At 51.5% G+C, this 25,610-nt stretch overlaps 1 protein-coding gene across 1 annotated transcript; it reads left to right on the top strand.

The window, feature by feature from the left end:
- Window positions 1–5,252: 5,252 nt before the first annotated feature.
- Window positions 5,253–11,394, top strand: LOC128929707 (uncharacterized). Its single transcript, XM_054245495.2, has 2 exons — window positions 5,253–6,529; window positions 7,676–11,394. The coding sequence occupies exons 1-2, from the start codon at window positions 5,801–5,803 to the stop codon at window positions 7,853–7,855; spliced, it is 909 nt and encodes a 302-aa protein (XP_054101470.2). The 5' UTR covers window positions 5,253–5,800; the 3' UTR covers window positions 7,856–11,394.
- Window positions 11,395–25,610: the final 14,216 nt, after the last annotated feature.

Below are 25,610 nucleotides of genomic sequence, written 5' to 3'. Positions count from 1 at the left end.
TCTGCAACCCTCCTGGGCTGCCTCCTACAGCTTCATCTCAGGGTTCGTTGTCCTCCCACGTCCTGGGCAGCGTGGCATGCGCCCCTGTGTGGATGCCTCTTCTACCACAATGAGCCCAGCTCTCCTCTTAGACTCAGCTCTTTTCAGCCCCAGGCTGATAGCCCCTGCTCAGAGACCCGAGTTCTCCTGTTGGCCACAGACAAATCTAACCAGGTTCTGTTCCCAACTCCCCCACCCCCGCATTGACCAGCCCAGGAGCTGGGCGTCTTCTCTACTCGTTCCTCCCCATCAGTCCTCAGGGCCGAGGAGTCTGCCAACGCTCAGGCTTTCAGCCTCTGCCTCCCTTTAGCCACTTCTCCCCTCCTGTTCCCAGATGCTCTATATCCCAGGCTGACCCACTGCATAGCCCTCTACCTGGGTTCCAGCTGTATTGTGGGCTGGCCTGGAAGAAAGGATTGGGCAGGGCGGGAGAGGGGAACCGGATGTACAGTAGGCTCCCAGGAGTTCCTGGCCTCTGGGAGAGATCGGCCACATGGGATGAAAACACAAGGCAGAAAGAGGTCAGGGCAGGCCAGTGCTGGGGAGTTGAGAGGGGGCGAAGCTGCGGAATGCACCTGCTGTGTGAAAGGCTACATTGGATCTTGGGCCTTAAGGCAGGCTCCAGGTAGAGAAGGGAACTTGTAGAGCAAGAAAAGCCTGAGCTAAGGGATGGGCCAAGCAAGGAGGAGGGGTCAGGGCTGTGGAGCGGGTATGAGGAGGAAGAGGTCAGGCTGGAAGCCCAGGTGGAGCTGATTCTGCAGAGCCCTGGGCAGACTGTGGAATGTGCATGCTTATGAAGGAGGCCCTAGGCCATTATTGAAGGAGGGGCAGAGGAGGGACACGCTCTCGCCTGTGCTTCAGGCGGCTGGCCCAGTGAAATCCTGGGAGAGCAAGGCAGGGAACAGTGAGGGCTGTGGCCTGGTTTGAGATGATAGCCTGGAGGGCAAGGGATGCCAAGGAAAGAGAATGAAAAAGCTTCAGCAACGCAACAGCACAGACATATGCAGAGGAACTGAAAGACCTAAGTGTGAATTACAGAAATGCAAGTGAAAATGCCATAGATATTGTTCTACACCAACAAGCCTGCAAAAATGACAAAGGGATTTTGCCAAGTGTGGGCATCGGGGAACCTCCAGGTGCCCCTGGCACAGCCCCCTCAGAGCGAGCTGGCAGGCCTAAGGAAGGGTTTGGTGTGGGAGTTGAGGGGGTGGGGTTGGGAGATGTGGGGTGGGGCACCTGGGTTGAGTCTCAGGTTTTTCTTCTGGGTGGCTGGGGGACAGTGAGGCCAGGAAGCAGGGGCAGGGGCAGGTTTGGGGAAAGAAAGGTGAGACGTGCCTGCATTAGACTAGGAAGCACACTGTCTTCCTCATTTCCCATGGGGCATTTTCTTTCTTTCTTTCTTTTCGAGACAAAGTCTTGCTCTGTTGCCCAGGCTGGAGTGCAATGGTACAATCTCGGCTCACTGCAACCTCCAGCTCCCAGGTTCAAGCGATTCTCCTGCCTCAGCCTCCTGAGTAGCTGGGATTACAGGCGCCTGCCACCATACCTGGCTAATTCTTGTGGTTTTAGTACAAGAATAGTTTCATCATGTTGGACAGCTGGTCTTGAACTCCTGACCTTGTGATTCACCCACCTTGGCCTCCCAAAGTGTTGGGATTACAGGCATGAGGCACCCTCACCTGGCCTTTATTTCTTAGAGACAGGGGTCTCATGATGTCGGCCAGGCTGGCCTTGAACTCCTGGCTTCTAGTGATCCTCCCACCCCAGCCTCCTGAGTCGCTGGGACTATAGGCATACACCACTGAGCTTGGCTTGTGGGACTTTTTTTTTTTTTTTTAAAGGCTTCCTGAGGCTCAAATCAATAACATTCTTTTTTTTTTTGAGACGGAGTTTCGCTCTTGTTACCCAGGCTGGAGTGCAATGGCGCGATCTTGGCTCACCGCAACCTCCGCCTCCTGGGTTCAGGCAATTCTCCTGCCTCAGCCTCCCGAGTAGCTGGGATTACAGGCACGCGCCACCATGCCCAGCTAAGTTTTTGTATTTTTAGTAGAGACGGGGTTTCACCAAGTTGACCAGGATGGTCTCGATCTCTTGACCTCGTGATCCACCTGCCTTAGCCTCCCAAAGTGCTGGGATTACAGGTGTTAGCCACTGCGCCTGGCCCAAATCAAGGACATTCTAAGGTGATGGAAGGTGGATCAGCACATTCACCAAAGCAACAGACTCCCAAATTCATTTGGCCTAAGAATAACTTTGCCTGGACCCTTCCAAGGCTGGGGATCTTGGCCTTGGGCTGCTGGCTTCCACCTGGATGTGACAACCTTTTCTGGGAAAGTGACCCACATCTTAGCACATAGCAGGAGCCTCGGAAATCCCCATCGCCTGAATGCCTGGCCACGAGCCACAGACACATTCTGTCCCCTGGCAGCGATAAAGGGGTAAGATAATCAAGCAGACATTTCTCTCAATTAAATTTCTCCCTCAAAACATAACACTGCATTAAATTACGACATCATAACCTATGTGCCAAATGGTGTTGGGGAAAGAGCATGGCCAACAGCCAGCACAGGCTGCGGCGAGGCCGGTGAAGGGGCAGCGGGCAGTGTGGCCTGCTTCCCAGGTGCCTCATGCCCTGTCTCCTGCTGATGTGTCTCGTCTGGCCCCGCAGGAAAGTTTCCCATGGGTTCCGAATTGGAAATCCACATGTGCTGCCCCCCCACCTGTTTTCTTGGCATTCTTCAGCCTTTGGTAAATTACAGCTCCTTTCTGAGCCTCGGTTTCCTCCTCTATATAGCAGGGAGGTTGGCTCTCAACGTTGGTTGAACCTTTCAGTCACCTGGGGAGGGTTTTCAAAACCGTTACAAAAACGCTGGTGCCTGGGACCCATTTTTTGAGATTCTGATTCAATTAGCAGGTGGTGGTGGTGTGATCAGAAACAGTCTTGATCCAGCCCCCGAAAGAGGGTTCTTGGATTTCACGCAGGAAGGAATTCAAGGTCGGTCGCTGAGTGCAGTGAGAAGAGATATTTTATTGAAAGCTACTCCCTTAAAGGGCAGGGCATCCTCACAAGGCAAGTGGAGGAATGCACCATCTTTGTTTTTAGCTTTTCTTATATAGGGGCCTTCTCTATGAAAGTCTAAAACTCAGTTGTGACTACATGTGGATGGGCTGACAGCTTGACAAAATTCATTATTTTGTTGGTTAAAGAAAACTATTCCTGGAATCCTATGAAACTGAGAAAAAAGAAAAAAAGAAAACTACCCCTTGCAAGGCCGAGGCGGGTGGATCACGAGGTCAGGAGATCGAAACCATCCTGGCTAACACAGCAAAACCCCATCTCTAATAAAAAAATACAAAAAAATTAGCTGGACGTGGTGGCATGTGCCTGTAATCCCAGCTACTTGGGAGGCTGAGGCAGGAGAATCCCTTGAACCTGGGAGGCGGAGGTTGCCGTGAGCCAAGATCACACCATTGCCTGGGTGACAGAGTGAGACTCTGCCTCAAAAAAAATAAATAAAGAAAAGTATCCTTGCCGTTCATTTAGTATGTAAGTACATCAAACATAACAATAATTTTCCTGAAAGCATATATGGCTATGGGTGTCGACAAAAAGAATCAAACTCTGTAAAATATTTGAAGAGATTTATTCTGAGCCACATATGAGTGACCACGGCCGGTGACCCAGCCCTCAGGAGGTCCTGAGAACATGTGCCCAAGGTGGCCGGGATGCAGCTTGGTTTTATTTAGGGAGCCGCGAGGCATCAATCAAATACATTTGAGAAATACATTGGCTTGGTTCAGAAAGGTGGGACCATTCAAAGGGGGACTTCCAGGCTATAGGTAAATTTAAACATTTTCCAGTTGACAATTGGTTGAGTTTGTCTGAAGACCTGGGATCAAGGAAAAGGAATGTTCGGGTTAAGATAAAGGATTGTGGAGACCAGGTTTTACTGTGCAGAGGAAGCTCTCACATAGCAGACTTCAGAGAGAGAGAGAGAGCAGCTTGTAAAATGTTTCTTATCAGACCTAAAAGGGTGCCCGGCTCTTATTTGATTATCTCCTGGATCTGGAAAGAAAGGAAGGAAAACAAAGGGGTGAGGAGACCCTCGATAGGATGTGGGTTTTCCTCACAACAGGCATGGCAACGAAATATAATTTGGGGTTAAATAGTTTTTCCCTGTCTCTTAATGTTATGCCAGCATCAGACTAAAAAACAAGTCACGATAAAACCCATCCAAAGAGAATTTATGGTTTGTAGGGCATGACTCTCTCAACCCATGATATATAGGTCAGATAAAACCCATCCAAAGAGAATGTATGGTTTGTAGGGCATGACTCTCTCAACCCCTTAGGTAGGAATCTGGGCAAGATGAAAGGTCAGAGTTAGTCCTCATGGGTCCTGGGACACCTGGGCTTTTGCGGCGGCAGAAGTTTTCCTTGCAGGCCAATACTGAGCTGCTTCCTTAGCTGAGAACATCGTAGGACCGTGGGATATTGGCAAGGAATGTGCTCCGCTAGTTTTAAGGTGGAGCTGATTTTAACATTATCTTACTCTGTCTCTTCTAGGCTCCTGCCTCCCTAACACTGGGGTGACCCAGATATCATCTTGTTCAAAACTCCCCCAGCGATTCCAGCGCATGGCAGGGTTGAGTATTTTGGGCGGGATTTTGTCTCAGGCGCCGTCCGGGGCTAGGTCGCACAGTGTAATCTGCAGTGGGCAATGCTAGCCTCCTCAGACCCACCTGGTGTCTGCTCTGGATGATTTCATGAATGAAACAAGCGACAAACATCATGTATAAAAATATTTCGTGACCCGGTGAGGTGGCTCACACCTGTAATCCCAGCACTTTGGGAGACTGAGGCAGGCAGATCACGAGGTCAGGAGTTAGAGACCAATCTGGCCAATATAGTGAAAGCCTGTCTCAACTAAAAATACAAAAAATTAGCCGGGTATGGTGGCGTGTGCCTGTGATTCCAGCTACTCAGGAGGGTAAGGCAGGAGAATCGCTTGAACCGGGGAGGTGGAGGTTGCAGTGAGCCAAGATTGTGCCGTTGCACTCTAGCCTGGGAGACAGTGCAAGACTCCGTCTCTAAAAAGAAAAAATTCATAATTTTTTCTTTCTTGTCGATGTTTTTAATATTATCAGCATTAGTGCTCTCATGAATCTTGCAGTTTTGAAGAAACAGCAGCATTTTTGAAGGGGTGCACTCTGCCTTGCTTTCTTACAGTAAAGGATGGTTAAGCTCCTTCCAGCAGGAGGGGCTTCCTTCCTGGAAGCTTTGAATGCTGTACCTTCTCTATGTTCTGCTACTTGCCAGCCATGCAACGCTGGGCAAGTTACTAAGCTCTCTGTGGCTCAGCGTCCTCACCATACTGTTTATCACACGGTACCCACCTCATAGAGTTTGTTACTGGTGAAGCTAAAACTAGAGCATCCGTATAAAGTACTCAAAACAACGACACATGGTACGTTCTCCAAAATCGTTATCTTGCATTGTTATTTTTGTTAGTATTATTCTAGAGAGAACTGTGGGTGTGGGTGAGGATGGGGTGGGCAAGTACTGGCCAATTGTTTTACCCGTTCCCGTTGATCAGTTTCCGGAAGAACGTTAACACTGCTGTTTATATGTCAACATTGTATTGTCTGGGAGGATTGGAAATGCGATTGACACAATCGTTCAGTACTGACAGTGGATATTTGAGAACTGGACGGTGCCGTCAAAGATCAGACAGTCCAGCACCGTGCAAGTCCGAACATGAATGCTTTCTGGCACTCCCAGCCTGCTTCCAACACGCGCGCATCTGCAAGCATGCGAAGTCGGCGCCCGCAGGTGTCCCCAGCCTGGTCTCGGAGCGCCCTCTTGTGGCCGCACGGAAAACGCGCCCCGGGCCGACTTGCCAGGCGAGGGGTTTGCCCAGCTCCGTCCGCGCGCGCGCGCGCGCCGCCCTTTATTCCGGGGAAGTCAGAACCGGGTTCCCCAAAAGGGACACGGGCATACTGACTCGGTGACCTGGGGGATACTTGCCGGCGTGCGTGTGTGCAGAGCCGCCGCGGCTTCGGTGTCTTGTACGCCTGTGAAAGCGCCGGGTCCGTTCGGCGCGCACGCGCCGACGAGCGACGGGGCGGAGTCCGAGTCCCCCAGCCACCCGATGGGGCTGCGAAGCGTTGGGGCGCCCCAGATTGTCTTCCCGCGACCGTGGTCCTGCACAGTGACTCGTTCCGCGCCCTCCACGACTTCCAAGTGTTCCCTGCGACCTCCAGACGCCTCCGCAAGGATCTCGGCGGCGGGCCTCCTGCTGCGATCTGCAGCCACGTGGACGCACGGTTCAGGACCGCACTGGCAACCGGCACCCTGGGAAGACTGTGTTTTGTTTTCTTTGGGAGTTTATCAAGAGTTGTTCAGCACTTTGGGAGTCTTTTCCCCTTGGCGATGCTTAGCCTTGATTTCAGGATGTCAAACAGGGGCAAACATTCATCCTTCACTCATTGTAAGTGGTGAAAGTGACTTCCAGTCGGTTAGTGAGGTCTTGGCTAGACATTCCACATGGAGATGAATTCTTTTATTATAAGTTACCTTTTACTTCTAATTTATATGACAGATAGAACGTTTTATTTTTAAATTCTCTGAGAGGTTTGATGATATTATCCGTGAAGTTTGACTTCAGCAGATTAAAGCAGGTGTTTCAAACGATTTGCCAGGAAATCATTAGGTCTGTGGGGGTGGGATTCGGTGCTGAGAGTAACTGAAGGAGCAGGCGGGTCGCGGCGGCTCACGCCTGTAATTCCAGCACTTTGGGAGGCCGAGGCAGGCAGATCATGAGGTCAGGAATTCGAGACCAGCCTGACTAACATGGTGAAACCCTATCTCTACTAAAAATATAAAAATTAGCCAGGCAAGGTGGCACCCGCCTGTAATCCCAGCTACTCAGGCGGCTGTGGCAGGAGAATCACTTGAACCCGGGAGGGGAGGCTGCAGTGAGCCGCGATTGTGACACTGCACTCCAGCCTGGGCGAAAGAAGGAGACTCCGTCTCAAAAACAAACAAACAAACAAACAAACAAACAAACAAAACCCCAAAACAAAAAACAAAAACAAAAACAATCCAGACAGTAACAGAAGGAGCAAAACCACATTGTCTTCCTTAAGGGCGGCCTGGTGTGTTTCCCGGCCCCGGTTTCTTCCTGGGTGGAGGCTATGGGTCAGAGGCCCACTTCTCACCGTAGTGTGAGAGATCCTCTCACTTCAGTTTAGCAGAGACGCTTTGTAAAGGGAATTGCACTTGGAGGGAAAAGACAGATTAGTGTATTAGTCTGTTCTCCAAAGAAAAAGAACCAACAAGAGATGATAGGTAGATAGGTAGGTAGGTAGGTAGGTAGGTAGATAGATAGATAGATAGATAGATGGGAATTGGCTCATGCAATTGCAGAGGCTGAGAGTTCTCAGGTCCTGCAAACTGGAGACCCAGGGAAGCTGCTGATGTAACTCAGTCCAAGTCCCAAGGCCTGAGAACCAGGGGAACTGATTATGTAAATCCCAGTGCAAAGGCAGGAGATGAGAGGAGAAGTCTCTGCTCCAGCAGTAAGGCAAGAAGATGCAGGGGACTTCCTCCTTTTTCTGCCTTTTTGTCCACGCAGGCTCTCAATGGATTGGATGGTGCCCGCCCTCACTGGGGAGGGGTCTGCTGTGTTGAGTCCACCATTCCAAATGCAAGTGTCATCAAGAAACGCCCTCAGAGACACACCTGGGAACAGTATGCCATCAGGGGACCCTGTGGCTCACTCTGGTTGACAGCTAAAACTGGCCATCACAGTTAGGAGATGATTTGTGGCATCTGCTCTGCCTCACTTTTGATCTGTGCCTCTCATCAGGCCTCAGAGTCTTCACTGGGTAACCAGGGCCTGAAAGCCTTGCTGGACATGTGGATGCCCACCTCCCGCTCAGCCTTCTGAGGTGTGCTGCCTCTCCGGCAGGCATCCACCCCTTCACTTGGCCTGGAGGATGGTGGGCACCTTCCCAGGGTGGGGAGCGGCCAGAGCCCAAACTCTCAGTCCTCTGTGGGCAGCAGAACCCCTTGGCCACCACTCAGTGCAGATGGCAGCTGTCTAGCCTGGCTCCTCAAGAACCTTCTCTGTAATCTCCTTGCCCACTGGCTATTCCCAGTGATGGTGAACTCATTCCCTCTCTCTGCAGCCCAAACTTCCCTGGGCAGCTTCCCTGGAACATTCCCACTGGCCCTGGGCAAGTGGACACCCCTGTCCCCAAACAGCCCTTCAGAAAAGGAAGCAGTCTTCATCCTCCTCAGGGAGTCCTCCCGTCCCTGGTCTGAACATCGCCAGGAGTGACTTCTCAAAAGTAGTTTCTCACACAAGGCAGAGTCTTCTTCCACAATCTCTGTGCCATAGAAGCAGGGATTGCGGGTCATCTTGAAGGAGATACCTTTTTGCAGGGCTGGGGCTCCAGGGCTGAGTCCCATCATAGCTGGGAGACCTTTTTCCTGGTGGTTTTCATCCGTCACTGAATCCAGGGATCTTTTGATATTTTTCATAGAACTCTGTGCCTGGCCTGCTCATGTCCTTTGATTTCAATCCTGTCGAATGGATTATTTCAGCAACAGCCTTCTTCACCATGTTGCTGTCATGGAAATTCCAGAGACTATGGAGTCAGCCTTCAGAGAGATATTTGCTGGTGATGGACATTCCTGTTATTGGATGGGGAGCGTTAATACTCCTGCAAGACTGGAAAAGTGCCTGAGCCCTCTGAAGCAGATGTACCACTAATCTGGAAGGCCTGATGTGCTCAGGGGTCTCTGGAGATCTCACTTTATGAGACGGGCCACCAAAGTGCTCACACACCACCTTTCCTCCTGCAGAAATGAAAATCCAGTCTTTAGAATGACAGGCGAATCAAAAGAAGAGACTGCTTGATAACTTTGAGAGTTGGGGAAACTTCCTAAGCAATACTTTTGGAAACACGCTCAGTGCAAAGAGAAATCAGCACTGAGACAAAGGATTTCTTAGCAAGGCAATTTTTACTTCCCGTGGGAAGGGCACCTTTGCCAGCTGTCTTGTCATGAGAGTACAACAAACGAAGGAAAAGCAGACATATTTATCCTTTATGCATTTGGCGTTGTCCTTACTGCTGTGTCTGATCTCCGTTGGTCGGCGCCAGACCCTCACAATTTAACTGAAACCTGATTGGCAAATAACTTAAAACGTTTCTAAACAGGTAAAAGCAATGGAGAACAAAAAGGAAGTCCAAATAAGGAAGAGGCATAGACTGCGAGCTGGGACAGGCCTGTGAGCACGTCCAGCACAGACATCTTGTTTAAAGTACAAGGACACAGAATGTACTACGTGCCTATAAGCGTGTTTAACAGCTACATAGGATAGGGCTTAACAAAGAGTTATTAGCAAAAAGCAAGCAGGCTTTGAAGAAAGTCTTTAAGGCAAACTATTATTTCTAACACTTAGGAAACTTTGAAGAAGAAATTTTCTACTTACTACAAATACTGACATTTCTTTCCCAAGGGTGCTGGCTGATCCTGGTGTACTTGGCAGAAAGAGAGCAGAACTGGACCCACCCCTCAGGATTCTGGACGACCTAGCATACCTGGATGAACTGAGTGTTCAGGACAATGGGAGTTTTTTCCCAGAAGTGCCTTGGATTGGAAATGATGCATTGGAAAGCAGTCTCCCTGGGAAGCTTCCCTCTGATGTCTTCTTTGGGCCAGTCAATGGCACTCAGGGGAAACCCAGTTCACATGAGCTGGGCCATGTTGAGGCCAGTTCTGCAAGGCTGCTCTTCCCGGAGCAGGGCCCAGTTGGAACAGCTCCAACCTTCTGCCAGACACCCCTCAACCAAGAAGCTGAGTAGTTTTCATACCTGGATTTCAGTTCTTCCTCGGACAATCACGGATTTGGGAAACTCACATACTTCAGTGCAAAGGTCAATTACATCGCCTCTTTAAAGGAGATGAATTTTCTTCTTTTGCAGACTTTTTTGGAGGCTCTCCCTAGAGTCACCGAGGTGGTAAGCTTTTCCAGGGCCTTCTGCATCCCCATCCAAGTTCTTATCCATGTGATTCTTTCTCAGGTGGCCTCCGAGGATTCCCACATAGGTGAAGTTGTCATCATCTCACTGCCACTCCGTGCAACAGCTGAAAGTGACTGCAGGGCCCTGCTTTGCTTATAGCCAGCCCTGCTGAGGCTTTGCCACCCTCAGTAGCATCAAGTGTCCTTGTAACCACTGAGCCCTGTGACCACGCTCTCAACCCCCACCTCTCCACAGCCAACAGTACTCAGCCTGCAGCCACACCTCATCAACCTCCTGTATGCGCTCCAGCCCTCAATGACAGCATTTCACATCCCCAGGTCCTTTCATGCCACCATGACCCTCAGGCTGCAGCCCTCCTCTCACCTGCAGCCATGTCCAGAATGCCAGTCTCTGGGGTCTTCTTGCCACAGTTCCAGTGAAATACAGACGGTCACCCGCTTGAGGGTTCAACTTACAATTTTCAGACTTTATGATAGATTTATTGGTGTATTAAATGCATTTTTGACTTACGTTTTGGACTAACAATGAGTTGTTCAGGACGGAACCCCATCATAGGTTGAGGAGAGCCTGTAAACCTCCCTTTACCTGGACTTCGAGTTCCTCTCCAACAGGGAGCCCACAGCCACTGGGCACACTGAGCCCACCCAAGAAAGAAACGCCCATTCACTGCATGTCCTGGGGAGGTGCCCACAGCCATAGCCTTTCTCCCTCCTTCCTGTGTAACCTTTCCAACAACAAATTCCCGTGTTCTTTCACCTACCCCAGTTATCAGCAGCCAGAAAACACCTGGGAGACGGCGTCACTGACCCTGTCATTACGGTCAACCCACCTGCTGGGTTTGCTCTTGCACCTGCTCCCACACTCAGCTGCTCTGTGGTCTTCACCAGCTGTGCCCATCAGCCAGGCACCAGAGGCCGGTCCGTGAGCCCCAGAGATCAAGGAAGTGGCAGGGGAAAGGCAGCCCCAGAACAGAGTTCTTCCTACACAAGTAACCTCACCGAGTCCTCCCGTAGACGAAATGGACACGTACCTCCTCCTGCCCACAGGAGGGGACATATAACTTCTCCAGAGAGGAGAGGGGACATCTGGGTGAGACATGGGGACTGAGTGGGGGAGGATTTGTATTCAATGCTTGGACTGATTTTATTTTTGCTCTGAGATATGTAAGCTGCCATTTTTTGGTGTGTGATATTGTTTTCACATCTGTGCAGCTGGCACACTTGTGAAGTCTCCGGGAGTCTTAAAAACTGCATCTAAAAGTTGGAAATCGGCATATGCTAATAAAAGGGAAGTCACAGCCCTTGGGCTTTTCTGGTATTATTAAACCCACTGCATTCACCCACTAGCACCTCCCACATCTAAATTAAAATATAAGAATGAACTCAATACATTTCACTATCCTACCCCTACTCTTTCCAAAATAGCACCCTAAACCAGGGAAATAAATATGCCTTTGAAGCAGCCAAAATGAATTTCCAGAGCCTGAAATGAAAGCTCATGTATTTGCTCCAAAGAACATTCCTCCTTTCAGAATCTGTTCACCTTCATGATAGACACAGGCTGTCAAGTCTGGCACCGAGATTTCCAGGCTGTAGCAGATGGAAGACAAACGCCATCAACTGGAAGGAAGGTAGCCGTCCTGCTGGCAGAAGACTTGCTAACAACAAAGAAAGTGATAGAAAAACGGCAAAATCCGACACGAACTCCCAAAGAACAGCTGGGCCGTTTCATGGAGGGTGCCTTGTAGCTTCAGAGGGCAGCAGCCTACTCCGGCACAGGTAAGAGTGAGGGAAATAATGATGACTTCAGCTACCTTGGAAAAGGCAACATTGGATATAATAACACTGTCTCGGTTTGCGTTCCCCTGAAGCAGAGCCTGGTGCAAGGACTGGGATGTCGTTTAATTGGGTGATGATCATCCCAGGAAGCAGGACTTGGAGGTGGGGAAGGGGGAGAACCAGCAGAGAAACAGCAGGCTGTGGGGGCTGCCGAGGGCTCATCCTGGGAAGTGGCCAGAAGGTCTCCAGGGCGGCCTTTCTGGAGTACAGGAGGCGCAGGTGCCTCCACCTGTTCCCACCGCCACTTCCACTCCCCACACCTCTGCGCTCAGGCAAAGGGGCGTCGGGGAGCGCACCAGGGCAGAGACAGCTCAGAGTGAGCCTCGAGGTGGGAGACTGGGGTGGGGCTGTGCCCTCGGTTGAAAGCAGCAGGCAACTCATACACTCTACACTGTACATGCTACACTCTACTCTCTATACACTATACACTGTACACTCTACACGCTACACATGACACTCTACACTGTACACTGTACATGCTACACTACACTCAGTACACTGTACACTCTGGACTATACACTGTACACGCTACATTTACATTCTGCTCTGCTCTCTGCACTCTATACTCTGCACTGTGCACTCTTACACTCTGCACTCTGCCCTCTGCACGGTGCACTCTTACACTCTGCACTCTGCCCTCTGCACTCTACACTCTGTACTGTGCACTCTTACACTGCACTCTGCCCTCTGCACTCTACACTGTGCGCTCTGCTCTGCGCTCTGCACTCTACACTCTGCACTGTGCACTCTACACTTTGCACTCTGCACTCTTCACTCTTACACTCTGCACTCTACACTGTGCGCTCTACACTGTGCGCTCTACACTGTGCGCTCTGCACTCTACACTCCGCACTGCACTCTACACTCCGTACTCTACACTCCACTCTCTGAACTCCACACTCTACACTGTGCACTCTGAGCTCTGCAGTCTGCACTCTACACTGTGTGCTCTGCGCTCTGCACTCTACACTCTGCGCTCTACACTGTGCGCTTTGCGCTCTGCGCTCTGCGCTCTGCACTCTACACTCTGCTCTCTGCACTCCACACTCTACACTGTGCACTCTGCACTCTACACTCTGCTCTCTGCACTCCACACTCTACACTCTACACTGTGCACTCTGCACTCTACACTCTGCTCTCTGCACTCTGCACTGCACTCTACACTCCGCACTCTACACTCCGCTCTCTGCACTCCGCATTCTACACTGTGCGCTCTGCACTCCGCACTCTGCACTCCGCACTCTACACTCCGCTCTCTGCACTCCGCTCTCTGCACTCCGCACTCTACACTCCGCACTCTACACTCCACACTCTACACTCCGCTCTCTGCACTCCGCACTCTGCACTCCGCTCTCTGCACTCCGCTCTCTACACTCCGCACTCTACACTCCGCTCTCTGCACTCCGCTCTCTGCACTCCGCACTCTACACTCCGCTCTCTGCACTCCGCACTCTACACTCCGCACTCTACACTCCGCACTCTACACTCCTCTCTCTGCACTCCGCACTCTGCACTCCGCACTCTACACTCCGCTCTCTGCACTCCGTACTCTACACTCCGCACTCTACACTCCGCTCTCTGCACTCCGCTCTCTGCACTCCGCACTCTACACTCCGCACTCTACACTCCGCACTCTGCACTCCGCTCTCTGCACTCCGCACTCTACACTCCGCTCTCTGCACTCCGCTCTCTGCACTCTGCACTCTACACTCCGCACTCTACACTCCGCTCTCTGCACTCCGCACTCTACACTCCGCTCTCTGCACTCCGCTCTCTGCACTCCGCACTCTACACTCCTCTCTCTGCACTCCGCACTCTGCACTCCGCTCTCTGCACTCCGCACTCTGCACTCCGCACTCTACACTCCGCACTCTACACTCCGCACTCTACACTCCGCTCTCTGCACACACTCCGCACTCTACACTCCGCACTCTACACTCCGCTCTCTGCACACACTCCGCACTCTACACTCCGCTCTCTGCACTCCGCACTCTACACTCCGCACTCTACACTCCGCTCTCTGCACTCCGCACTCTGCACTCCGCTCTCTGCACTCCGCTCTCTGCACTCCGCTCTCTGCACTCCGCACTCTACACTCCTCTCTCTGCACTCCGCACTCTGCACTCCGCACTCTACACTCCGCTCTCTGCACTCCGCACTCTACACTGTGCTCTCTGCACTCCGCACTCTACACTCCGCTCTCTGCACTCCGCTCTCTGCACTCCGCACTCTACACTCCGCACTCTACACTCCGCTCTCTGCACTCCGCTCTCTGCACTCCGCACTCTACACTCCGCACTCTACACTGTGCTCTCTGCACTCCGCACTCTACACTCCGCTCTCTGCACTCCGCACTCTACACTCCGCACTCTACACTGTGCTCTCTGCACTCCGCACTCTACACTGTGCGCTCTGCGCTCTGCACTCTACAATCTACACTCTGCACTCTGCACTCTACACTGCACTCTACACTCCGCCCTCTGCACTCTACACTCTGCTCTCTGCACTGCACTCTGCATTCTTACACTCTACAGTCTTACAGTCTACACTCTGCACTCTACACTCTGCTCTCTGCACTGCACTCTGCACTCTGCATTCTTACACTCTACAGTCTTACAGTCTACACTCTGCACTCTTACACTTTGCACTCCGCACTCTGCACTCTACAATCTACACTCTGTGCTCTGCTCTCTGCACTCTGCACTCTACACTCTGCTCTCTACACTGCACTCTGTGTTCTTACACTCTACAGTCTTACAGTCTACACTCTGCACTCTTACACTCTGCACTCCGCACTCTGCACTCTACGCTCTGCTCTCTGCGCTCTGCACACTGCTTTCTGCACTCTGCACTCTACACTCTGCTCTCTACACTGCACTCTGTGTTCTTACACTCTACAGTCTTACAGTCTACACTCTGCACTCTTACACTCTGCACTCCGCACTCTGCACTCTACGCTCTGCTCTCTGCGCTCTGCACACTGCTTTCTGCACTCTGCACTCTACACTCTGCTCTACACTCTGCTCTCTGCACTCTACATTGCGCTCTGCACTCTACACTCTGCGCTCTGCACTCTACACTCTGCGCTCTGCACTCTACACTCTGCACTCTACACTCTGCGCTCTGCACTCTACACTCTGCACTCTACACTCTACACTCTGCGCTCTGTGCTCTGCATTCTGCTCTCTGCGCTCTATACTCTGCACTCTACACTGTGCACTCTGTTCTCTGCACTCTGCTCTCTGCACTCTGCACTCTGCTCTCTGCACTCTACACTCTGCTCTCTGCACTCTGCACTCTGCTCTCTGCACTCTGCACTCTGCTCTCTGCGCTCTGCACTCTGCATTCTTTCACTCTTACCCTCTACACACTTATGCTGTAATTCCACTCAAAGGAGTGTAAGTGCTAAATGTTTATCCCTTGACAGGCAAGTCCTCAGTTATCCAAGGGTGACTCAGTCCAGACTAATGCACACAGAGGGTCCCGGGTGATCGAGGCAGTCTTGACCATGCTGGGATAGCCCATGTGCTCTCTGGACATGCGTCTGAGGGCACCATGCCACCGTGACCTGCATGAGTGTGAGCTGTTTGAAGGGAGACACTGGAGGGCTTTTCATTTCTGCTGGCTTCAGTAGTTGTGTGTGTGTGTGTGTGTATGTGTGTGGTGTATGTGTGTATGGGCGGTGTGGTGTGTCAGTGGTGTGTATATGTGTGTACTACATGTGGTATGTGTGGTGTATGTGTAGTATATGAGTATGCACGTGTGTGGTATGTGTGTGGTGTGTGTGGTGTGTATGTCTGTGGTGTGTGTGTTATGTTTGTGGTGTGTAATGTGTGTGGTGTGTGTGATGCATGTGTGGTATGTGGTGTGTGTATGTGTGTATAGTGTGTGTGTGTTTTATATGTGTGTTGTGTGATGTGTTTGTGGTGTGTGCATGGTATGTGGTGTCATGTGTGTATGTGTCTGGTATGTGGTACGTTTGTGTGTTGCGTGGGTGTTTGTGGTGTGTGTAATGTGTGGTGTGTGGTGTGGTGTGTGTATGTGTGTGTAGTGTGTGTGTATGATATGTGTGCTGTGTGTGTTGTGTGTTGTGTGCATGGTATGTGGTGTTGTGTGTGTGTGTATGGTATGTGGTGTGTGTGTGTTGTGTGGATGTTTGTGTGTGCTGTGTGTGTGGTGGCTGTGGTGTTTGTGTGTGGTATGTGTGATGTGTGTGTATGGTGTGTGTGGTGCATATGGGTGTTTGTGTGTGGTATGTGTGTGTGGTGGCTGTGGTGTTTGTGTGTGGTGTATGTGGTGCATATGTGTGTATGTGGCATGTGTATGTGGCACAGCTAAGTTGATTCATTTTAGGTGGATGTTTTAGGGTGGTGAGAGTTGAGGCCGATCAAACCTCAGAACAAAGGGTGTGGACAAAAGGTCCCAGCGCTGAGGGCAGGACAAGAGGAGTCTAGGCAGTAGAGCTTCGTTATACATCGGCTTTGCCCCCTCACATTGCAAAGAACACAAGCCCAGCCTGGGCACCAGGTGAGTCGCTGCCATATGGCGGAGGCCGCGGTGGCTCTGCGGCATCACTTCCGGTATTAAATCCACCGCGAGTCACTGGATCAGCAACCGGGATGGAGCTCTGCTTTCTGGAGCCCGTCTTAAAAGGGGTGGGTTTTTGAGTGATGGGAGTGTTTTCTGCCAGCATCCATAAAGTATATTGGCAGGGCATGGGGACCTTGCAAGGCAGTGTGCTCCTGGCTGACCCCTTCTGTCCTAGGGAAGGGACTCTGTGCCGCAAAGAACGCTTGGGGCTGAGGTCGGGTCACGGCAGAAGCCTGAATGCCTAGCAGTCATCAGGAGAGAGTGATGGCAGGACCGTGCTTTGGGGGAGGCCCGGGTGGCCTGCTGCAGCTTCACCACTGTGATTTATGGCCTGGCCGAGGCGTCGGTGACTGGATTGACAGCTCGCTGTAAGCTGACCTGGCTGGCGCACTGCCTGCCCATCCCTCAGTGTGAGGAACGTCAGCCTCAGAGACAGAGAGCAGATGCAGGAGGTGTGGAAGGACAGGCTCCAGAATCCTCACCCCGAGACCTTTATCCAGAGAGAGGCGTGTGTGTGTGTGTGGACACATGCTTGTATCCTCTTCCATTTATATAAGCAGACATTTGTGAGGGAGACACAGCACAGCTAACATAATTCTTACTTTTGGTATCAGGGAATGAGCACAAATCATAAGTAATCCCAAAACAATTGTCGGGGGATGTAATTGGCTTAGGAAATGGCCGTTCAAGGGATTTTGTTTTTGTCTTTGTGGTGTGTTTTGCTGTGTGTGTGGTTTTGTAGGTAACAGAAGCGCCAGTCTTGTGCTGTTTCATTTACCTGAGTGTTCTTTGCTGTGTTTACCTCACCCTGTGGGTTTGGGGGGCAAGGCATATTCTGGGTGCCCTGGGCTAAGCCGAGCTGGTCAAATGTCTGCAAATGCTTCGGTCCACCCACTTAGACTGAACATGCCGTGGGATCCACCCCCGGGATTTGTGGCAGCTCTGCTGTCAGCGGCCAGGGGAGTGAGGGTCCACGGGATGGGGCCAGAAGTCCAGGCTACCCTGGGTGCCATTGCCTGGAGGGCCCTCCTGGAGGCAGTGCAGGCCCAGGATGGGGGGCAGCGAGCAGATTCTGGTCTGGGGCCTTTGGGCAGGCCCCTCCCTGCAGGGTAGAGCTGGGGGTCCCTGCAGAGTCCCAGGAGGGAGGAAGTGGAAGGTGGAGGAAGTGGTGCCCCACGGGGTGACGGCTGCCTGCTGTTTGAGGAAGCTCTGGAGTCAATTTCGGAGGTAGAAATGAGTGTGACTTGGTGGTTTTGTGAGGTCTTCTAGGCTGAAGGGCATCACTCCACAGACAAGCCTCTGCAAGCCCCCCGAGGGACCCCGGCCTCCTGCCACCCGTTCACAAACTTCAAAGGATTAGATGAGCACATTCTCACCAATACGTCATGCATTTAGAAAACACATATCCTGTTTTTTAAATACATGTTTCATGCTGTGGCTCAAATATTTCTATCATCTGAGAGTTTCCCTCTTATTTTCTGGGTTTCATGGGATAAACCTTTGTGAAGTGCTCCTTGAAGACCGGTGTGCCTGTTCCGGGGATGTGGAGATGGCAGAGTGGCTGCTGCCCCACGTTGTCACAGTCCAGTGGGAGAGGCAGAGCTGTCAGCTGCAGGAACAGCCCAGGAGAAAACGCTCTGACAGAGAGAAGCAGGGAGTCCTGGCCTCTGCAGAGGGATTTCTGTCACCTGCTGCACACGAAATCACCCTAAACCAAAGAGGCTTATCACAACAGAGATCGTTTATTCGCTCAGATTTCTGTGGGTCTGGATGCAGGGGGCACCGTGGGGACAGTGTGTGCCTGTGCCATCACATGTGGCCACAACTACGAGACTCAAGGCTGGCCGCTGGGGTGACTTGAAGGGTGCCTGCCCACTCTCACGCCTGGTTGATGCTGGAGTCCGCCATGTGGCCTCTTTCAGTGGCCTGAGCTTCCTCGTAGCATGGAGGCTGGGTTCCAGGCAGGGAAGGAAGGAGAGGGATGCACTCTCCTTTTCATGGCCTAGGCTCAGGGGAAGGCAGACCCCGCCTCTCTATGGGAGGAGTGTTGCACTGCATGGGTGGGATGTGGGAGCATACCCAAGGGGCCACCTTGAAAAAATACCACCCATTGTGTCCATCTAGGAGAGGGGGTGAGGCAGTCAGGGGAGGCTTCTGGAGGAGGTGATGCTAGGATTGAATCTTAAAGACTGGAGAGAGTAAGATGTGTGGGAATGGGGGAAGGAGATTCCAGGTGGAGGGGTGGCGTCTAGGCAGGCCTGGGTATTGAGAAAGCACAGAGTTTGGGCAGCTACAAGAGCTTCCCTGGGCGGAGCAGCTTGTGCTGGAGGCAGGGGGAGGTTACGACGGGGAAATCAAAGCCCAGAGAGCGTCATTCACTTCCTCACAGTCACGCAGCTTTGCTGTCAGAACTGGGATGAAGCTGTGGGTGTGACAGCGTCTCCAGGCCAGCTCTGTTTTCCCCACACTATCCTCTCCCCTCTGCCTGAGGCCTGGGACATCACCAAGCCACCTGCTACCACCTTGCCCTGCTCTACCCAAGAGGTTCCGCTCCGGGACGGGGTGACTCAGCCATCAATCAGCTCGTGTCTGGGCTGAGAAAACCTGAGACAGAGAGCTACAATCATGCCTCCCACAGCGACCTTTCCAGCCTTCCCGGTCTGTGTTCCGCTGCAAACTAGACATTCCTTCCTGGAGGGACCTCCCTCTGCAAATCAGGGCTCACGGGGTCCTCTCTACACTTGCTGCCTCTGGTGTTCCTGTGCTCGCATCAGCCGCTGCTCCCACACCCACGCCCAGTCTTCTCGGGCTCGTTTCCATCTCAGGGTTACATTCCCCAGGTCCCCTGCTCTCTGGGCTTCCAAGTAGGTTTGGCCAATAACAGGTGACAATAGGGTGTGCGGAGGGGAGAAGTCGGGGCAGAGCTTATGTCTCCCTGGCGCTTGTTCCCACTGCAGGCCTGCTCTGGCTTTGCTGGGTTAGCGGCTCCCGGCCTCTGGGATTGACCTGCTTCTTTTGTGTCCCTCCTGCGCCAGATGGCGTGGCGGCTTCCTCCATTGCTCACCTCTGGGCTGCTCACCATCTTGTTTGCCTTCTCGGTTTTTATACCACCTATGTGGCCAGTGCCCTGGATGAAACTCCCATGGTGTGAAATACTAGCGTGGTTCCTGCAGGCAGGGCCCCTGGCTGATACACTTCCTTCTAGGAGGAAGGCACCGGGTCAGAGTGTTCAGAGTTGCTGACGTCCTTCCCCACACCCAATTAGTCACTGAGTCAGCAGACTGAGCCTCAAGAATGTCTCCGAGCCCAGCCCACCTCTCCTCCCCACTACAGCAACTGTGGGGAAGTCCTAATTGGTCGTCTCTGCCTTGGTCAACCCCAGCAGCCTCCCATCAGGGCCAGCCCAGAGCCCACCGTCCCACAGCTGCCCAAGCTCACCAGGACATGCTTTAGATGAGGCTCCATAACTTTCCAAATCAAGTGTGCACTGTAGGGCCAGCCTTTCCACGCTGCTCCCAAGCTGCCTTCCAGCCCTGTGCCATCCTCTACACACCCCTCCTCCCTCTGTGCACCCACACCCTGTCACCACCCACACCCCGTCACCAGACTACCAGTCATTTCCCAGACACAGCCTGTGCTCTGGTTTGTCACTGCCCGATTTGCCTTCTCCATCTTTATACCACCTATGCAGCCAGTCCCCAGGATTAAACTCCCCCTGTTTGAAATACTAGCGGGGTTCCTGTTGGGCTGGACCCCTGGCGATATACTTTCTTCTAGGAGGATGGCCCCAGGTCCTCTGCCTTCTCAGTCATGCTGTTCTTTCTGCCTGGATTGCCCTTTTTTCTTTCTGTCTTTTTCTCTCTTTCTTCTTTCTCTCTCTTTCCTCTCTCTCTCTCTTCTTTCTCTCTCTCTTCTCTCTCTTTCCTCTCTTTCTCTCTCTCTTTCTTTCATTCGTTCGTTTGTTCCTTTTTGAGATGAAGTCTCACTCTGTTGCCCAAGCTGGAGTGCAGTGGCTCGATCTTGTCTCGCTGCAACCTCCACATTCCAAGTTCAAGCAATTCCCTGGCCTCAGCCTTCTGAATCACTGTGGTGACAGGCTCCCACCACCACACTGTGCACTCTGCAGTCTACACTGCGCTCTGCAGTAAAGATGGGGTTCAACCATGCTGACTCGGCTGCTTTCAAACTCCTGACCTCAAGTGATCCACTCGCCTCAGCCTCCCAAGGCGCTGGGATTACAGGCATGAGCCACCATGCCCCGCTGGCCCTCTGTTTCTTACTTGTCAAAGTCTATCGATTCTTTAAGGCCTACTGCAATTGCTGCCTCCTCTAGTGTGAAACACGTCACTACCTATTCTGCTCTCCTTGGCCCTTCGTCCCTGCCCCCGTGCAGGCCCTTCTCACATGTGAGTATCTCCAGGACTGAGACCCTGTCTACTCCCTTGAGTACCCAGATTCCTAGCACCAGGGCCAGCAGCCCTCACATAGGAACTCAGTAAATGTTGACTGGAATGGAAAGTGCTCCTTGAAATCACCTCGCCCCTCTGCAATCCCTTGGAGATGGGGCTCACTCCCAGACCCTTTCCTGTTTGAACAACCAACCTGAGAATGAGGGGCCTCTCCTGTCCTAACCCCAGGACTGTGCATTTCAGTGACATTCTCAATGATCCTGGTTAATGTTTAATTCCAGTTTCTTTGTTTTCTGTAAAGTTGATAACAGAGCGGTGTAGCAGAGAATGCAAAAGAGCAAGACCCACAAGAGGAAAACAAATACCCGGCCCATGTTTACTTAATAATTAAAAGTCATTTCCCAGAGCTTTTTGGGAATGAATCGAAATGAATTCAGAAGGTTAAAATGCAGCCCTGCAAAATGATAGAATTATATAAAGAGCATTTGTGATCCTTTCATCACAGGCCCCTAGGGCTAGATTTTAACACCAGCCATGTGCTGGCCTCTGGAAAGATTCAGTCTTCCTGAAACTTCCATCAGTGTCAGATTCCTGCATCACAACACAGATGGCTTTCTGTGGGATCCTGGATAAAGCCTGAGCTCATCAACTTTAACTTCAAGACCCTCCCTCTTGGCCCTTTTCTCCCTTTTCAACCTTGGTTGTCTCAGTGGGACCCTCATTTCCACCAGACATCCTGTGTGCAGATTCCAGACAGGCCACAAAGTGGGTCTCACTCCTGCCCTCTTTGAGGATAGGGTAAAGGAGCAGTTAGGAGTATGAGGTCTAAATTCAGGAGGACCAGGGTTCATGTTCAAGCTGCACCATATCCAGGCTCTGATAGCCACACCACCTCCAGGAAGCCTGCTCTGATTTTCCTGACCCATGGCCATTAATTTCTCCATTGTCTGCCTGCTCCCAAGTGTCATCTCTCTGCCTCCGTGGCATTGAACCTTGTCAGTCTTGTGATTCTATTTCTCTGTCCCTTATTCATGTGTTTGTCTAGTTTCTCCACCTGGACTCTAAATGCTGAAGACAACAGGTCTATTACGGGTCTCTGTGTATCCCAGACTGCTCACATGTCTCATGCTGTAATGTAATTCCCAGTGTTGGAGGTAGGGCCTGCTAGGAGGTCAGTGGGTCGTGGGGGAAGATCCCTTATGAATAGTGTAGCACCATCCTCTTGGTGATAAGTGAGTTCTTGCTCAGTTAGTTCATGTGAGCTCTGGTTGTTTAAGCACCTTGGACCTTCCCTTTCTCTCTCTCTTCCTGTCACTGCGTGATATGCTTACTCTCCTTTCATCTTCCGTAGAGCCTTCCCGAGGTCCTTAGCAGAACCACATGCTGGTATCATGCTTCTTTTATAGCCTGCAGAATTGTGAGCCAATTAAACGTCTTTTTTTTTTTGTTTTAATAAATTACCCAGTCTAAGGTATTTTCTCATAGCAATGCACAAACAGACTAACACAGAAAATTGGTATAGTGAATAGGGTGTTGCCGTAAAGATACCTAAAGATGTGGAACTCAGTAACGGGCAGAGGTTGAAAGAGTTTGGAGCACTCAGAAAAAGACTGGAAGACGAGGGAAAATTTGGAACTCCCTAGAGACTAGTTAAATGGTTGTGACAAAAATGCCGATGGAGATATGGACAGGGAAGTCCAGGCTGACAAAATCTCATGAGAAAGTTACTGGGAACTGAAGCAAAGATCGCCTGTGTTACTCCCTAGCAAAGCGCCTGGATATATTGTGTTCATGTCCTAGCGATTTGTGGATGGTTGAACTCCTTCTGCGGCAGCCGGCAGAAGAAATTTCTAAGTATCAAGAAGTGACATGGCCGTGTCTAACAGCCTATGATCAGACACAGGAGCAAAGAAATGACTTAAAGTTGGAATTTACACACAAAAGGAAGCAGAGCATAAAAGTTCACTGCCTAGCCATGCAGTGGGAAAAGAAAAAGCATTTTCAGGAGAGGAATCCAAGCAGCCTGTATAGAACCACTTTCTAGAGAGATTAGCATGATCAAAAGGGAGCCAAATGTCAAAACCCAATACAATGGGGAAAAGGTCTCAAAGGCATTTCAGAGGTGTTGGAGATAGCTCTTCTCATCTCACGCTCAGAGGACTAGGAGGAAAGAATGGGTTCAAGTGCCAGACCTGGGGCACTGTTGTTCTGTTCAGCCTCAGGACACTGCTTCCCACATCCTTACTGGCTCAAAGGACCCCAGGCCCAGGTACAGCTCCAGCTGCTGCTTTGGAGAAAGCAAGCTGCCATAGCCTTGGCAGTTTCCACTTGGTGTTAAGTCTGCAGGCACACAGAATGCAGGCACCCAGGCATTTCTTCATAGCAAAGTGTCAAGGAGGCTTGGCAACTTCCACCTAGATTTCAGAGGATGTATCAGCAAGCCTAAGGGGGCTGCCCAGGCAGAAGTCTGCTGCGGGGGTGGAGCCCCCACCAGAGGAGCTCTACTAGGGCAGTGTGGAGGGGAAATTGGGGTTGGAATTCCCACCAAGGCATTGCCTTTTGGAGTTGTGGGAAGGTGGCTGATGTCCTCCAGACCCCAGAGTGATAGAACCACTGACAGCATACTGAGCTGCATACAAGGCAGTGCTGCTCAAGGATACCCTTGAACCAGTGTATCCAGGATGCAGGACACAGGGTCAAGGATCGTTTTGGAATTTTAAGGTTTAATGACTGCCCCACTGGGTTTCAGACTTGCATGGGTCCTGTAGCCCCTTCCTTTGGACCATTTTCTCCCAGTGCCTATACTATCATTGTATCTTGAAAGTAAATAACTTGTTTTGATTTTATAGGCATATAGGTAGCAGGAGCATGCCTTAAGACTCAGATGAGACTTGGACTTCTGAATTAATTCTGGAACAAGTTAAGACTTAGGAGGACTATTGCAAATGCATGATTATATTTTCAGATGGGAGAAAGACATGATATTGGGGCCTCAGGGTGGAATAATATGGTTGGGATATTTGTCCCCTTCAATGATCATGTTGAAGGGCGATTCCCAGTGTTGGGGGTGGGGCCTGGTAGGAGGTGAATGGATCATGGGGGCAGGCCCCTCAGGAATGGTTAATAGCCCACTGGTGACAAGTGAGTTCTTGCTCAGTTAGTTCATGTGAGATCTGGCTGTTTAGAAGCATCTGGGACCCCCCTCAACCTCTTGCTCCTACTCTTGCCGCGGGATGTGCCTGCTCCTCCCCTTTTGCCTTTCACCCTTCACCATGGGTGGAGGCTTCCCAAGGTTCTTACCAGAACCAGACGCTGGCGCCATGCTTCTTGAACAGTCTGCAGAATTGTGAGCCAATTAGACCCTTTTTCTTTATAAATTACCAGCCCCAGGCATTTCGCTGTAGCAATGCACAAAGGTAGGAACACAACAGCCATAGAACTCCATTGGCCATTTAACTCCAACCAGTAACAGGACAAAGAGACAGAAACCCACCATAAGCTGTGGCTCGTGGTAGCCATCCAGCCCACTGTTAAGACCGAATGTTTAGTGCGTACGGATTTGCTTCTGGTGTCGCTAAGATAGGCCTCTGACCTGTCTCCGTTCCCTGAGAATTCAGAATAATCATGAACAAGACTCATGAATAAACATTCATATACTCATGAATAATCAATCATGATTATATGATTCTCATCATGGAGGCTCTCAATGACTGACACCTAGCTTTCAAACCTAACCATCTTCCACGGGGCTCCTTGTGCCATATTCTCTGCTGCAGACATCCTGTGTCCCTGCTCACTGCTTCAGTGCCCTCCCAAGCAGCCAGGATGGAGCCCGGGCCTCTTCAGGCCCCCTGGAGTGCTTGCTGCCTGACAGGTGGATCAAGAACAGAACTCACAGTGCTACCTCCTGGGGAAGAAGGGGGGTGTTTATGAGCATATGAGTGTTGAGATACCCAGGATGACAGGCCACCCTAAAACTTTGGGACCGTGGACAAATTCATTGCCTTCTCTTGGCTTCAGTTTCCCCCATCTGTCCTGCAAAACAATGGGATCAGATAATCTGAGACATTCTATCCAGCTCTCTGATCCAGAGATTTGGGGCGAGGGGGATGGGAAGTGGTCTTGCAGCAGTCAGCACAGCCTGATTGTGTATGGCCTGCACAACTGGTGTTTAGAGCAGTACTTCTCTTTTTGAGAGAGTTTTGCTCTTGTTGCCCAGGTTGGAGTGCAATGGTGCCATCTCGGCTCACTGCAACCTCTGACTCCTGAGTTCAAGAGATTCTCCTGCCTCAGCCTTCCGAGTAGCTGGGATTACAGGCATGCACCACCAAGCCCAGCTAACTTTGTTTTTAGTAGAGATGGGTTTCTCCGTGTTGGTAAGGCTGGCCTTGAACTCCTGACCTCAGGTGATCCGCCCATCTCGGCCTCCCAAAGTGCTGGGATTACAGGCGTGAGCCACCGCGCCCGGCCGCATCGGGATTTTTTTAGAGCCCCCAAGTGATTCTAATGTGAGGTCAATGAGCCTTAGAGCGTATTGAAGATGAGGGCTGCGGGGCTCCGGGGCCCGCGAGCCTGTGGTTCTTCTGACAGCGCTTTCCCCGCAACGGCCACTAGGGCGCGCTGTGGCGCCGCGGGGAGGCCAGCGGCCGCTCGGCCTCCTCCTGCCCGCGGCTGGAGGA

Source organism: Callithrix jacchus, chromosome 15, assembly GCF_049354715.1.
Source record: "Callithrix jacchus isolate 240 chromosome 15, calJac240_pri, whole genome shotgun sequence".
NCBI classification, from domain to species: Eukaryota; Metazoa; Chordata; class Mammalia; order Primates; family Cebidae; genus Callithrix; species Callithrix jacchus.
This window is presented reverse-complemented; position numbering and strand designations above follow the sequence as displayed.